Here is a 16,774-nt window from a genome sequence, read left to right as displayed (position 1 = left end):
TTTATGGCAGCTAGTTTAGGACTATAGCAAATCTTGCTGGCATCAGTAAGTCACATGGCATTTGAGAAAGAACAGTAATGATCTGAAAGTGAAAAAATCTACGAGTGTTTTAAAGAGCACATTGCATTATCTAAGATGTGATACAGTTTCATGTAGGAGGATGGTAATATCAGTGGTGATTAGTTTGGGTGGCCTCTGCTGGAATCTGAAAGTGTTACAGTATCATTTTTCTCTGACTTTTAAACTGATGGTCAGGAAAAGCTACCAAAAGAAAAATTTGTTCTCCAGCAATGTTTGCATTGCATTTTGTGTTTGAAGAGGGAAAAAAAAGTCTTTCTCTACCAGGTGTTCCTTCTCTTCTCCTCCCTGAACATGAAAGGACATCGTAACCTTCGGGTTTTCATCTAGACAGTTTGTGTTAATTCTGTGCTGGTGTGTGTGCCCAGTTTTCATCCTTTATTTCTCCACATTAACAGTTCTGATCAGCCTGTCAAGCCAGCTGCAATCTGACAAGCTAAGAAGAGCTGTTAATGAGCACGAGGAATTAATGCAAACTGGCGCAGTCCCAAAGGTTATGATGACCCTCAACACTTTCCACTGCTTAAATATTATTCGTTGCACAGTAGCAAATGTTGAACATCTGGAACTGAAGTACTCTGTTACAGTTTGGAAATTACTGGACTCCAGTTTTTCCAGGTTGTGGAGAAGAAAATGCATTGGCTCACAACAACAAAAAAACCACACTGAACCCTTTGTTAAAAAAAAAAAAAAAGAGCTGCAGTTGTTAGATGACAGATTTTAGTGTTTGTTTTCCACCTTTAATATCCAGGCTTTCTTGTTTTGAAAGCAAAATTTACCTAATATAATTCAAATATCATTATCTTTTATATTTATTATATTATTGAACAATTTTGCTATCCATCAAGTAAATATATATTATTTTCAAGATGTGAATATTTATCACCTTATTCAGGGTAGGTATAGCTTTTTAGTATGGATAGGGGCGTGCAACAGATGTGTGGCTATGACTGTGTTGCAGGAGTATGCACTGCACTGGCTTGAAATAATGGGGAAGAGAAGGATGGCTGAGGCACCCTTCTTCTCCCTGGTAAATCCATACCTCTTGATTTGTGTTCACTAAAGATGCATTTGGTACCTCACTTTTAAATTGCAATGTAGAAGTCTGAAGATATAGGTAACATGTTTAAACATCAGATGTAAAACAAAAAAGTGGAATTGGCCTAATAACATCCTTTCAGTCATCAGAAATCAATTGGTATCTGTTGAAGCCTATTGTATATCAAAAAGTATATATACACAGCTTGTTTTTCCTATTTTCTTTCTGGATAGGGTTACTAAAGGTCTTGGTAAAGCTGTCCAAGAAACTTGGCTCAGTTATTAACTACTTGGAGTCTGTAATAGTGATGAATTAGACTTGGGGTTTCTTCTCGGTGTTCTTGATTTCATATTGTAACAGCCTTTTATATCTAGAGCACTTTATTGTAGTTTTCAGTGAAAATTCGTTGTATTGTATAATGTTGTATTGAAATACGCTTTGTCTTATTTGTGCATTTTGCAATGGTACTGAAGTAACCAGTTTTGTGTTAAGTATTTATTTGTTTGCAATGGTTGTGCAAAATTCTCAAGTAGGATAGACTGGATTTCGGTGCAGTGTTAAACAATATGATAAAACAGTCTCAGAGGAACCCATAAACTGGGAATGTACCCTCAGATAGCTGACTGTAGAAACAGAATACTTGTGATGTCAATAAATTTTTAATTCTTTTATTCTCTTAAGAGCAACATGGACCAAGTTAAGACAAAGGTGTGAACCTCAGTACACCTCCAAGGCTTAGTTGAAGTTTGAAATGCTGAGGCTTAAAAAATATATATATTTATTTGGAAATTGGCTTGCATAGTTTTTGTATTCTTTCTTTAGCATATTAATACTGTATTTTAATGAATTATATTAAGGTCTCTTGAAATTAATAATTCTTAGGTCTGTCATTGATGGCCAGCATACATACATCTCTAATATTTCTGTACTAAAAAGAAATGTATCTAGAAAATGTTCAAGTTGTTCCTGTCAGGGTTAGCTATGCGATACTGCCCTGTAATATAGAATAGGAGAATAGCAAGATACCATCTGAACTTGGTGCACTCTAAATTACATGGAGAAATTGACCAGTCCAGCTAATCCCTCTGATCATGCCGTGGAGTATGAAGCCACATAGCCCCATATCCTTTCTTCCATTTTCATAGATGGACCGCCATGAGGTCAGATAAAGTTTTGGGTGCTTCTCCGGTAGGTTTGATTCTAAGCACGTGTGCAAGACAAATCAGAAGTTATTTAAATCAAATCCAAGGCAGGCCTAGTGATGTGATACTATACACAGTGCAACGGACTGAGTAATTGTATGCGTATTTTCATGAAGCAGGAAAAGCAGTCATAATAGGCCACACAGACTGATTTGCAGCTGGATGAATCTGTTATCTAATTTTTCTTCTCCTCTTTTCTTAGATATGCGTAGGAATCAGTTGGTCCGTAGATGGAATTATTCCCAGATTTATCAAAACTGAAAGTGTTTCAAATCAGTTTATATCAGATAAAATAGTAAGAAAGACTGTTTTAGTGAGTTGGGGATGGAATTAAGGTTGTCAAATTTCTGTTTCTGCATTACTAAAATACATGTTGGCTTTTTCTAGTTAAGTTCATTTTTCAGTAAGCAAAAGAAATCTCATGTATTATTATTTCCAAGCAACTCAGTATTGTAGATTTTTACACATTTAATGCCTCTGAGAAGCCAATGCAATACTGTATGTACTGGCAAACTTAAATAACATGCACCTGAAAAATGCTGTTGAAATGCATATGCGATACACTTACCTATTATAAATAAGCATCTGTGTTATAATGTGAACGTATTGTATAATATCACTGATTTTACATGCTGATATAGTGATATGTTAATCTCTTATGTCCACATTTAAAATATGTCAGTAGTAATCTTAAAATAACATGTAGGTTTTAAACTTGATTTTCTAAATTTTATGAAGATTTTGAAGTAGTTTGCTGTTTTTAATTAAATTTTCTTGGGGTTAAATATTAAAAATGTGAGAAGTGTAATATTTGCTTTTTACAGAGGCCTATCATCAATTGATACTCATATCTTTAGAAATTATCAAAATTATTAACATTTTCTGAATGTTCTCTTTTCTAACACTGATAATGTTTGTAAGTTCAAACTCATATAAATGGATTTTACAGGTAATTACAAGCATTTTTCTGCATGCATTATGTAAGGTCACGTGACTGGAAATATTAGGAAAATGTATATTCCCTGCCAGTGAACTGTTGTAGAATATTAGTTGTGTTATAGCTGGTACATACAGCATTTACTATTTTGTGTGGTTTACAATCCAGTATTGCTCTGTTGTTTGTGCATGTTTTGATGGGTGTTCACTTTGTAAGTTACTCATCTTTGGCAAGTTCCCTGATATATTGATAGTTCTTTGCAAGATTGAACTAAAAACAAACAAAAAACCCTCCAGAGTTTAGGTTTGGGTTTTTCTGTTCAATTTTAAGTGTGTTGTATGCCTACAATGAAGCTTACTATCAAAGATACAAATGACTCTCAAAAAATTATTTTAACTGAGTGATGCATGTTTCTGACTTCCAATTTTTATAACTGATGTATAGAAGAAGAAATCTCAAAACATTCTGTCTTGTCCTTTATTCTAGGAGAACAGCTGCAGTTCCATATCCTTAGAACTGCCCCAGGACTGGGAAATGTTACTGTTGAATGGAAGATTGTTGGGCATCGTGTAAAACAAAATTTTGAAAATTATTCTGGAATACTCTTTTTTCCTGAGGTAAGACCATAAGCAAAGCTAATAGCTAAAGGAAAACATTGTATTTAGAACTGAGCTGAGAAAGGCTGTATGCTTTCCTAACAGTCTTTGTTTCTTGATCTGATTATTGACTTGTTCCCATTACTCTTTGAGTTCTAAACTGGAGAGAGTTCATATTTCTTGCTATTTTAACTTAAAATTTCTTAAAGGAGTCATTCAAAATAATAATTGAATAGTAGTATGCTTGTATTTTTTACAGTAATAACTAATCAAATTGTCATTAAAATAAATAGGAGTCATTGAATACAACATTATATGTTCACTTGCTGGATGACCATATTCCTGAAGAAAAAGAAGAGTATCAAATTGTCCTATACAACGTCAAAACACAAGGTAGTGCAAAACTATAGCATGCTATATCTTAAAAATACCATTTAAGAGTATAATATTTTTCATATATATTAATCCATTTTGGAGGTGTAAGACTAAACTGTAACTGCTGTAAAACATGTTAAGTTCATTCCTATTTTATAAAAATATGAGAACCAAACTTACTTTAATGTATTCATGTCCATACATGTGCATATATATATGTATACATATGTATGCACATGTGCACACACATGCCCACATACATATGTATATGCGCACACACACACATATATATATATGTATGGGAATGTTAGATATATGCAGCTATATTTCCCAACATTGTCTTCAGAACCTTTCTTAGATTAATTGGTCACTCTTGCAGTGTTCTATTGGCACCAAAACTGATATTAGTAATATGTTAGATGTCCCAGTTAGTACATCAGCAATGTAACATATATCTCATCATGCTCCAAGCAGACTTTCTGATTTGTCTCTGAATTCAAGGAGATCAGCATATTTTATTCTTACCATTTAAATTAGGATGACAGAAGAAGCTCAGTCAAATTCTACAACCCTTCTGAATTATTCTATATTAAAATGAAGTTAATGCCTAAACCCCTTACTAACTTGGTATGGATTATATTGCTGCTAGGTGCCTTACCAACTTTCTAGAATAATTTGTTGACTCTTGTCCATGAAGTTTAGCATAAATCGATACATCAGCAGTTATTCACCCAGGCAACGTTTAGCCGAAGAGAGATAATTTGCCTTAGCATGCTCTATACCCGATGGTAAGGGAGTAATTTATTCAAGGAATGATAGAGAAATGGAATCTAATTTTAAGCTTTCAGAGTTACTTCCTTCCCTATTGATTTTAGGGAAATCAATATTTGGGGCTGGCCCATTAAGTTTGCTCATTTCTTAATACATTTTTGTGATTTTATACTTAGTAGGGCTAATGTTTTCTACTGTGATTGTATGTTTCTGTATTTGTTTTAAAACATAAATATACATACTATATATATTGTGCTACACCATCCATAAACTTCAGTGAGCGCATCATGGTTTTGGTTTCATTTGCACTCCTTTTGGCTGTTTGTGATTTGAATATAATAATAATATTATAATGAGAAGAAAGTAGTTGCCTAGCACTTTATTCACATTAGCCCATTGGTACTTTTGCAGGAGTTTCTTCAACAGGAGCTGCTGTCTTGGATAGTCAAGGATATGAAGCTGTTCTGACAGTAGAAGCTAGTGATGAACCACATGGAGTCTTGAATTTTGCTTCCACATCCAGGGAAGTTTTAATTCCAGAGGAGAATAAAACTATTCAGCTCTTTATCAACAGAGAATTTGGATCACTAGGTTTGTATAATAACTTCAAGAGTAAGGAGGTTATAATTGCTGGACTTTTTTGTTTTGGTAATCATTAGGCAAATGAAAGCCAAGGCAGGGAGCCTAGAAGGTTTGGAAATTTTGGATCGAGTTGATATTTTCAGGACTTCTAGGCTCCCTACTGCAAGGCTGGAGACTAAGTGTCAGTTAAAACCAGAGCCATAGTCCTCATTTCCACATCAAAGAGTCTGGAAGCTGTGATGAGGCTAGGTGTCCGTTAAGGGTACTACCTTTATGTCTAAAGAGTCTGCCTCAGAGTGTTGGTCAATCCAGAAGAAATAAAAAATGCATGAAAAAAGGATTATGTATAGAGTGATCTTTCCATGTATTTCTCCTCTGCACTTCTAGAAGTTGGCAGTTTAGGAACTTTATGTGCATGAAGTTTCATCCAGACCACTGAATTCAATTTATCTGTCTTCTGCAAAAAATTCTCATTCCTTTTTGAATCAATTTATCTTTTAGCATTCATAAAATTCCACAATTTGATAATGTACCATGTGCAAAAATATTTTATTCTGTTCTAAAACTGTTGACTGAGAATTTCAATTTATCTTCTGCAAAAACATGTACAGCAATTTCCTTTTCCTGTTTTTATACTATATTTAGACATCTGTGATAATCCTCCCTCGATTTCTTGTGCTATATCTGTTTTATAATGAAGTGACCAGTTACAACTAATATTCAAGATCTGGGCACACCATAGATTTATAGAGTCAGACATTTTAATGACATTTCTATGCTTTCTCATTTCTTTTTTAATCTCAATCAATATTCTATTTTACTTTTTGAATAATATTCAGGAAACTAACATTTTAGCTTTGATCTTTCATCTGTTGTTTTATCTCCAGGATCACTCTCTTTACATTTTGCTGCTTGACTCATCCTGACAGATTTGTGAGGCATGGCTTTATTCTAAAAAAGTCACATTTAACTTTTCCCCCTGGTAACATTTTTCAGTGTGTCCTCCAGCTTTATTCTGTATTGAAGTTTGTGTGAGTCTACCTTGGAGGGAAGTTAGGTTTATTAAACTGTATTTCCTAGCACTGTCTTCAGAACCTTTCTTAGAGCATTGCAAGAGTGATAATTTATTTCCTTTGGCACCAAAACTGATATTAGTAATACATTAGATGTCCTAGTTACTACTTCAGCAATGTAGTATCTGAGGTTCACAGCACCTCAAATCTCTAAATACATTTGGTCTTAATGATTTATGAGTCTTGTGATACTGGACAAGTCACCAAAGGCCAGACTGAAAGCCCACTGAAATCAATAGCAAATTCCCATTGGCTCCAATGTACTTTGTAGTAATCTTTTAATCCTTCTGTTCTGCAGTTAGTCTTTTCATTTTGCAGATGAGCATTTGATCTCTTTTCTTTTTCTGTGTGAGTGAGAGTTACATAAGAGTTGGAAAAAAAAAAAAAAAGATTTTTCTTTTTGTCACAAATTAAACAGGTACTATCAATGTTACATATGCAACATTTCCAGGATTGCTCACTTTAAGGAATCAGACAGAAGCGACCTTGGCTGAACCAGGAACTGATTATATATCTGTTTCTGGATCACTGATTTTAGAGGAAGGAGAAACATCAGCTGCCATAAATATTACTATTCTAGAGGTAAACTTTAAACCCTTTAATTCTATACAGTTCTATATGACTCCAAATAGGGAATATTTTGGAACCTTATACTTGCAACCTATACATTATTTGAAGCTATATATTATATGTAATTGTGGTTTAGAAAGATGGTTCTAATATCAATGTTAAAATCAAAGGGGAACAAGTAATCACAGAAAGCAGCTCTACCTAGACATAAATGAAATTAAGCTGTCTGATTAAAGCTTTACCAACAAATATTCAGAATAGTGTACTTCATTACCTGCATACTGATATGAACTGATTGCTGCAAGCTCATGCTTTTTCCTTGGTTGAAGTCTAATGCCTTTGAAATTGGGCAGAAAGTTATGCGCAGGAATAATTTAGTGTCTCTGCAGAATCTTTTTCATGAAATACAATATTTTACTTTGTAATTCTTTCAAGATAATCAATTTCAGACCCAACAAAAGTATTTCAGGAAAATAGAAAAATAAGTAAATTCTAATGTCACTTTAGTATTACAGACTTCTATTGAGTTGCTTTTTGATGACTTCGGTGGATAATTCTTAAAGGAAAACTGAAAGAGTATGTAATGTATCTGTGTTTTGCAGGATGATATACCAGAGATGCAGGAATTCTTCTTGGTTAATTTGTCTTCAGTGGAACTCATCATGAACCATTCAACTTCATTCCCACCTAAGCTAGGTATAATTTAGAGATTATCTTTGCTTCTCCTTTTCTTTGAATTACGTACATGTTATAATACTCCAGGAGATTATCGTCATCACACTTATTTACTAACTAGGCCAAGATGAGACAAGAATATCTGAAAAAAAAGCATTATAGAACATCAGACGTATTCATTATTACACTTATATTTCTTACTTTTTTTAGGCCCTGGAAAAATTATTCGGTAATTTTTATAGAGGAGTTAGTAATTATCAGTTGAAAAGCACAATTATCTGAAAAGTTTTACTGGCAGTGTCTTCATCTGATTTACATTTCCTAAGTACATAATGGAAACAAAAATCTCAGAAAATTACTTTATGTGGTAAATAGTTAAGTTTTATTTAGTTCTTTTAAAACTCTGTTTTTATTTCTGCTTTTAGGAATTATATCCTATAGCTTTTCTAATCTTCCAGTGATCTTCAGTTATCATTTGCTCGGTTAACTCCTCATTCTCCTTCCTCTGAATTCAATAGCAAAAGCCCTACTGGCTTTAATGACAGTTGAATTACCCTGTAGTACTAAAGAAATAGTTGTATCGATTGTTTCTAACACCTTTGACTCTCCTCCCTTTTCTTTGCATGCCTATAGAAGTGACTGAGTTAATTCGTTACAGATTGAAAGGTAAACTGCAAGACTGCTGATTTGTAGAGACTAAGCTGTGATTAGTTAATTGACTAAAATACAAGCATAAAAAGAATAACATATAAGTACAAAGGATTCATCTGAATTAAATTGTGTTAGGTGCTGTATAGTCTCACCTTCCATTATAACAGTTTGGTAGTCTCATTGAACTGTGATTATTTAACCCTGGTGTGATAATCTGCATTGGGTTAGATGGACTTGAGCTGAGCTGAGCAGATAAGTTGTAACCCATGGGACAGAAATTCGTTGTGATGATAAAATGTCGCAATGAATTCTATTATCAGACAAATTTTCTTATTTTCCCTGTTTGTATACTTTGATTTGTTATGACTGAGAATTTAGCTCCCTGTGAGTGCAATGCATTTATTTTGGATTTCTAGCAATATTATACTCTGTACAGGATATTTGAAGTATTTCTAGTGAGGGATCTGATCTAAAAAGAAATGGCTATTCCACACATGATACAGGCATGTGCAGTCAATCCAATACATCCAAAATATATTGCATATACTGCTCTTGGCATGGCCATTAGTGTGCATAAGTCTGGTATGTCTGTGATATAGCAAGCACATTGAGCTTGGTTAACCACTGAGATTTCACTGATATGGAGCAGGAACAGAAAGAGTATAGTTCTGTTCTTTTGTCCCTGCTCCTTCTGCTCCCATCTTCTAGAGAAGATGGAAGAAACAGCTTGACTCAAATGCCAAAGTGCAAGTGATGAAAAAAAGGAAAAATGATGAACAACTGAGAATGATAAATAAGAAAAAAGAATAAAGATAATGGACACAAGAAAGAGCTTAGCATGAGCGGGGAGGGAAAGATGGAAAATAGCCGTTCACAGTGAACCATTACAGATCCTGGGTGTACAGATCAGACTACAAAGTGACACGGAAAATGAGGGTAGGAATGAAGCAGAAAGGCCTGTCATCCCTAGCACTCCATCGGGATTTCTGAACCTCAGTAATGTTTCTGCTGCCTGTCACTAACTTTCACAGTTATTGCTGATGTTCATCTCTACTTCGTAATGACAGGTTTAGATTCATGGCAACCTTGTACTTCTGTGCAGCTAAACTGAATTGATGGAGAAAAATCTTTTCTATGAAACTAAATATCTAAATAATACAAATCTAAAATATATTTGCTACAGACTCATTTTATGCAATCAGTCTGGTTGTAGAAGTTGGCATTCTTCATTTCTTTTTAGGTCTTATAAAATGTAAGTTGAAGTAAATTAAGGTAATCATGTGGTGCTGTAATCTGAACAAATCAAGACTGTTTTTTCAGAAAAATCAAATTGCAGCTCTCTGGTTTTGGCCTCTGAAATTAGTGGACATTTCTGACACTAATCTCTCTATTTATTCAGTGTTTTCACACTGCAATACATATAATAATGCCTCCCAATCTCACAGGATTATTGTGAGGATACTTATAAAACTGTGTATCACAGAATCACAGAATGGTTGAGGTTGGAAGGGACCTCTGGAGGTCTTCTAGTCCAACCCCTCTGCTCAAGTAGGGTCACCTAGAACATGTTGCTCAGGGCTGTGTTCAGGCAGCTTTTTAATATCTCCAAGGGTGGAGACTCCACAGGCTGTTCCAGTGCTCTGTTACTGTCACAGTAAAGAGGCTTTTCCCTATGTTCAGCAACAGTGTGTTACAGTGTATAGTAAAAGAGAACAGCCCACAAAGAAATTAATAATTCTGTATTAGTAGCAGAATCTGAGGTGTATGCCATTAAGGTTTAAGATCAGGCACTGAAACATGAATTGAAGATAAAATACTGAATCATTTCTTATTTGTTGTCCCTTCTGTACCCTAAATAGCACAGTATGCAAAATGTTGAATGTTGTCAAAATAAATAGGCAAAATAAAGACGAATTAAGATTGCACAACAAATCTTGCTTTTGATTTTTTCTAGCTTTTCTGTGCTGTATTTTGCTTTCCTAATGTTCTTTAATGGGGTGTTGTTGTTGTTATTGTTTTGTGGTTTTTTGTGTTTTTTGCTTTTTTATGTTTGGGGGGGATTGTTTGTTTTGGGTTTTTTTTGTTTGTATTATTAAATGTAACCGTGGTAATTCCAGGTATTATGTTGATAGTAGTTTCAGTAAGCTATTAAGGACGTGTTTTCCTCAGAACCTTTCCAGTTATCTTGTTCACTCTCATTTTCTCCTGAACATTCTGGAAACAGAAAATCAGGTATTTTATCTGTAAAGTTAGTAGGGATTTAAGAAGTGCTTCCATGATTCTTGAAAATCATGAAAATGGACTTTCTTGTTCTTTCATTTTTGTCCTTCTGTTTTCTGTTTTAGATTTGGAAGGTTTAGCTTCTCAAATTGTTATCGATGCTAATGATGGAGTAAGAGGAATAATTGAATGGGAAAATACCAAGTAAGTCTCATTTTCCGTGAAAAACATACTCTGTCAGTGATTGGACTGCCTAATTATTTTCTTTTTCACGTAGTGTTAAAGCTCCCATTAAAAATAGGATCAGATCTTTGAGATGGCGAAGGATTATTCAAGTCAGTAGATTTAGGAAATGGAAGATAATTCCCACACTGAGAATCAACATTTAGTGTATGTTTCATAAAAGTTCTTTTGCTACCACTAATATACTTCCACTGCTGTCATTTTATATTATGAGCTTGCCTCATTTCCTCAGCCTCTATCCAGTATTCCAGCCTCTTCATCCATGCAAGCAAAGAGGTTGGCATCTCCCATCTCTTTTTCTCTTACTAATTTCCAGGAGCTAGGAAGAATGCATCCATGAATGCAGATGTGTTTGTATGGCTTTTCTTAGTCTGCCACTAATAATCAGGAAAAAAGCACAACCTCCTACAGCTTAATTCCATTTAGAGAAGAAACAAAGGTAAAAAGGTTGTTTTAGACAACTACTAGTACTGTAATGATGCTTTTTTCATATAAGACACATGGAGTCATTTAGAGTGAAAATGAAATAACAATCTGCGCTTATATTCAAAAGAATACCATTCAACAAACAGTGAGAATTTTTCTTCCTTTGTATTTTAGGTTTGAAGTTAATGAAACTCAGAGGAATCTGACGATAATGGCACATCGAAACAGAGGATCATATGGCAATGTGTCTTTGTTTTTTTATGCCCAAAATTTGGAGGCACAGCTGGGTTTGGATTTTAGTGTGACCTCAAGGGTAAGAAGCAAACTCTAAATACAATACTCATTCCTTCACCTTCCTCAGAAGAATATCTTCTTGATTATTCTGCAGAATGATCAATAATGTAGCTAGCTATTTCAACTTACTTCAGTTGCTTTGGTCATCCAAACAGAATGAAATAAAAATAGTCTCCCTATTCTTATTATTTCTTTCATTTTAAATACTAAATTATTTTTAATGTAAAATGCATTCTAAACTTTCAAACATCTATCTCATATAATATTGCTTAGAAACATTAGATTTTTTTCATAAAAGATTTTTTTGCAATAGGACTTTCAAAGTATATGTTCTCACTTGTCCTCATTTTGCAACAAACTTTACTTTCTTATTTCGTTTTCAATTAATTTATAAGAGACATTGGGAGTATGGCTCTTCATGCCTTCTATTCATTCCTATTTAATAGAATTATATGTACCTTAACTGAAAAAAACTGTGTAATTATTAACTGCTGTAAGTGTTCAATGTTGTGTATTCAATGTTGTGTTCAATACCAGACTCTCTTTTTTGCTGATGGAGAAAGGCATAAATCTGTTGATGTCATGATTTTTGATGATGATATTCCTGAAGGTGATGAGAAATTCCAGTTAATTTTAACAAATCCCTCTCTGGGGCTGCAGTTAGGGGAGAACACAACAGGTAAGATTAAGATTATTCTTCTGAATAACCATATTTCAGAAACTACCATTGCTCTGCTATTGTAGATCTTTAAACTTTCCTGAAAAGTTCTTAAGCATCACTAAAAAATCTATTCAATTAACAAGATCATATATAAAATAAGGAATTAAAAAGTAAGCAAATGAGCTTTCTAAGAAGTTTTACTGCACCAAACTGAGACCTTTTTAAGGGTGATTATAATATTTTTTGAGGAGATTCTAGATTCTTCTTATCTAGAGATCTTCCTTGTTAAAATAAAATATTTACGTAGTCTCTTTAGGTAATATCACAAGCATATAAGTATTTTGTATAGATACTGAAGTGGCGGGAACATGAATAGAGTATTTGGTGTTGGAAGTGACCTCTGGAGATCATCTGGTCCACCCCCCCATTCAAGCAGGGTCATCTAGAACAAGGTCATGACCATGTCCAATCCGGCTTTGAGTATCTGTAAGGATGGAGACATCACAACCTCTCCGAGCAACGTATTTCAGTGCTTCACTACCCTTTACAGTAAAAAAAAGCTTTTTTTTTTTTTTTTTTTTTTTTTTTTTTTTTTTTAATATTCAGATGGAACTTCCTGTGTTTTGGTTTGTGCCCATAACCTCCTGTCATGTCACTGGGCACCATTGAGAAGAGCCTGGGCTGGTCATCTTTACACCCTCCAATCAGATATTTATAAACATTGATAAGATCCCCCCTGAGCCTTCTCTTCTCCAGGGTGAACAGTCCCAGCTCTCTCAGCCTCTCCTTGTATTAGAGATACTCCAGTTCCTCAGTCAGCCTTGTAGTCCTCCGCTGGACTTGCTGCAGTACATCCATGTCCTTCTGGTATTGGGGAGCCCAGAACTGGACACAGCACTCCAGATGTGGCCTCACCAGTGCTGACTAGAGGAGAAGGATCCCCTCCCTTGAAGTGCTGGTGAAACTCCTCCTAAAGCAGCCCAGGATGCTGTTGGATTTTTTGCTATGAGGATATATTGCTGACCCATGTTCCACTTCTTGTCCACCAGCAGCCCCAGGTCCTTTTCTGCTAAGCTGCCTTCCAGCCAATTGGCCCCTAGCCTGTACTGGTGCATGGGGTTATTCCTCCCCAGGTGCAGGACTTTGCACTTCCCTGTGAGAAGCAGGATGGATAGGGAAAGAATGGATTTGTGTTTATATGTATTTTATCAGTATGTATGTATAATTATATTTTATTGTGTTAATTAAAGAACATTTCCATTATTTATTTCTCAAAAGCTACAATTACTATTCTTGCCAACGATGATGGCCATGGAATTTTGTCATTCAGTAACAGTGATCACTTCTTCCTAAGAGAGCAAACAGCTCTCCATTTGATGGAAAGTGTTGCAGTATTAACCATTATTAGAGAGCCTCCTCAGGGGATATTTGGCACCGTGACTGTTCAATATCTTGTAAGTGAAATTAATTCTTCAGAAGCATCGGTGGATTTGTTCCCTTCCCAAGGATATATTGTGTTGGAAGAGGGAGTCAGATTCAAGGTAATAGGCAAGTAGTTGTTACAAAAGAAGTGAAGGACGCGTTTTTGAAATTGTTGGAAAGAATTCAGAAATGTTTGTGTTTTGTCTTAGATTTATTTTTTCTTATTTTTTCCTTCACTCTCAAAGGAATAATGAGCTGTAACTGATTTCTTGTAGTTATGTTAGGTAGGAATGCAGAAAAATTAAATGTGCTCATCTTTAGATATTTCTTTCTTTGTAATAGTTGAAGTAAATTGAAAACAGTACAGTGTGTAGATTATGTTCATGCTTAGGAGCACTTCCTTGTGTGTACTCAACAGGCAGCTGAAACACAAACCTTAGACCAAACACTTGACAGGAGTAATAGGGTAGAAGTAAAAAATTCACTCTGTACCCTGATTCTTCAGTTGGTCTGAACAGAACAGAGTGTGCTGTTACAAATGCAGGAAGTTGTCAGTGTCTTAGGAATAGAAAATGACGTATTCTTCTGTGAGTGTTAAGCCTGCTGGCTCTGTACTGTCCCCCACAAAAATGTCAGCTAGAAAATGAAAGACCCTAGAGTGAACTTGCTTAAGTTTATGAAATCCTGCTTCTTCTAAAGTTTAATGGCAATTTGTTTATTGTTGTCAGTTAAGGTAAGATCAGAATCTGGTTAGTATGTTATGGGTAATGGGGTAGAATATGAAACAAACACTTCCTGGAAACACTGGTTTCCAGTTTATGAACTTTTGTAACCACAGTGCCGCAGACCTGTAATAAGTTGGAAACTTCTTAAAACAGTCCCTAAATATCATTTATTGCAGAGGTAAACAGGGATCTAAAAGGTCGTAGATTTCAGATGTTACATAGTAACAGATGCATCATTACTACCTTTACATTCTCAGTAGCAAAGCTATATGTACCTCCTAACTTTTGCTTGTTCAGGTAGTGGAAAGGATGACAGTGAGGCTCAAATGAAAGTGAAAGCATTGACCTCTGTCTAGATTATTCTCTGCTAATTTGACACCACCTTGAGAGGATCCTGTTCTCATCCAGAATGGTGCAGGAGAGGAATGAAGCAACAAGAGCAAAGACAGTTTTGTTATTTCAAATATCCCTCTATTCTGGCTACCATCCTTACCTATTTTATCTATTTTAAATGTTCTACAGCAATGGGCATAGCTGCTATTTCTTAAAGTCCCTATTTTTTCTTTCTTCCAAGCACCAATAGTGGGATTACCCTGTTGCCCTGGTACTAGTTTAGTTGCAATACCAACTTAACTGACCTGCATTAGGATATCATATAGCCATGTGATGACTATGAGCTACAAATGAATGTATGGAATAAGTGAAGATCAGAAGCATGGGAAAAAAAGAATGAAAAACTATAAAATTGCAGAGGGTCAGAGGATGAGAACAGGAAAGAAAAGAGAAGAAAAAAATGTTCATCTTACTCTTGCGCAAATGAAGACCATCAGAATGACTTTAGAATGGTCCTTTAGCTTGAACCCTCCTTGCCTCGGTTCTGTTCTGTCTTCTCCAATTTCAATAACTGCTATTTTCCGTCTGTGCTATGCAAGGCCTTACAGTGCAACAATAGAAACGTAGCATCGTATGATAGAGTTGGTGCATTATTAGCTGTCATATTTCACTGACTTTGTGTACTTGTTTTATTATTAGACACTGCACATTTCTGCGATACTAGATGAAGAACCAGAAATGGATGAGCACTTTGTTGTCACCCTGTTCAATCCAACTGGGGGAGCCAGACTAGGCACAAGAGTGGAAACTATGATCACCATATTACAGAACCAAGCTCCACTAGGACTTTTCAGCATCTATCCAGTCACAAATAGGTACTGTACATTGATTCAGTTGGAAGGAGATAGTTTTTCATATTCAGTAGAGATGGTATTTCTCTACAACTTTGTTTTCAATTAATCCTTTTAAAGAAACAGGTATGCAGCAACCCAGTTTTAAAACATTTGTAAGTTTAAAATGTGCAGTGTCTATCATACACCATTGATGCCCAATAAAATAATAGAAAAGGACTTAAAAATAGAGCATTCTTCATCAGAATTATCAATTTCTTTAAGTTTTTTTTTCATAATGCAATATTTCATTTGTGTCAAAATATTCCACAAATAGTAATCCATGTTTAGAGCTCCAAGCCTCAGATCAGTGCCCCGGGAGTCATACTTACAGTTTTTTTTGTTTCTAACCTTCAGTCAAATATACTTTCACTGAAGGCGGCCGTTTTTCAGAAGCAAATGAACCATATGGAATGACATTTTCAAAAATTCTTCAGGCTAAAGCATACATATGACGTGTTTAATTTTCAGGTTGCTTAAAGATTTTGTTGAATTGCTGATAATTTTGCCAGAGTCTTGCAGTAAGGATCACTGGACAACCTTGATGAATATAGTTATTAGTCCATCAGATAGTGAAACTAATTATTGATATTTTCTTTTTATTTCTGTTGTATATTTTACAGCTGGGGTTGTACTATAAAAATCTTTAGTTTTATTACAGCAGTTTGTACACTGTAAAAAATTCATTTTTTCCTTATTTTCACAATTCTCATATTTAGGACAAATTTCCTCGTAATTGAAGAAGCCAACACTACAGTTTATTTGAAAGTTTCACGGAGTAATGGTCTCAACACATCTGTGAGTGTTGAGTGGGAGACGTTGTCAGATACTGCGTTTGGCATCAGTAAGTTCATTTTATAAAAAGTCCACTGCTTTTGCCAAAGTGTAGGTATTAACGGACTAGCCAAACAAACAGAAGATGGAATTTTGGAATGTAAATTCGTGTATTCAGACCTGATCAAATTAACATTTCTCTGAGCATGTCAAGATTCAGTAGATAGAAGAGCTTAG

The 16,774-nt window shown here is 34.9% G+C and overlaps 1 protein-coding gene across 1 annotated transcript in view; it reads left to right on the top strand.

Annotated features, from left to right (window-relative positions):
• The window catches only part of LOC112991965 (adhesion G-protein coupled receptor V1), a 294,714-nt gene that overhangs the window by 80,076 nt on the left and 197,864 nt on the right, over positions 1-16,774 (top strand). Inside the window, exons 38-48 of the mRNA XM_064499907.1 lie at positions 3,743-3,873; positions 4,146-4,245; positions 5,410-5,589; positions 7,072-7,235; positions 7,826-7,919; positions 10,895-10,973; positions 11,613-11,751; positions 12,270-12,411; positions 13,672-13,934; positions 15,573-15,748; positions 16,483-16,607. Coding sequence (XP_064355977.1) covers positions 3,743-3,873; positions 4,146-4,245; positions 5,410-5,589; positions 7,072-7,235; positions 7,826-7,919; positions 10,895-10,973; positions 11,613-11,751; positions 12,270-12,411; positions 13,672-13,934; positions 15,573-15,748; positions 16,483-16,607 — 1,593 coding nt within the window. The remainder of the gene's footprint in view (positions 1-3,742; positions 3,874-4,145; positions 4,246-5,409; positions 5,590-7,071; positions 7,236-7,825; positions 7,920-10,894; positions 10,974-11,612; positions 11,752-12,269; positions 12,412-13,671; positions 13,935-15,572; positions 15,749-16,482; positions 16,608-16,774) is intronic.

The sequence above is a fragment of the Dromaius novaehollandiae genome, chromosome W, assembly GCF_036370855.1.
Source record: "Dromaius novaehollandiae isolate bDroNov1 chromosome W, bDroNov1.hap1, whole genome shotgun sequence".
Lineage (NCBI taxonomy): Eukaryota > Metazoa > Chordata > Aves > Casuariiformes > Dromaiidae > Dromaius > Dromaius novaehollandiae.
The sequence above is the reverse complement of the archived record's forward strand: the minus strand, read 5'-3'. Positions and strand labels throughout refer to the sequence as shown.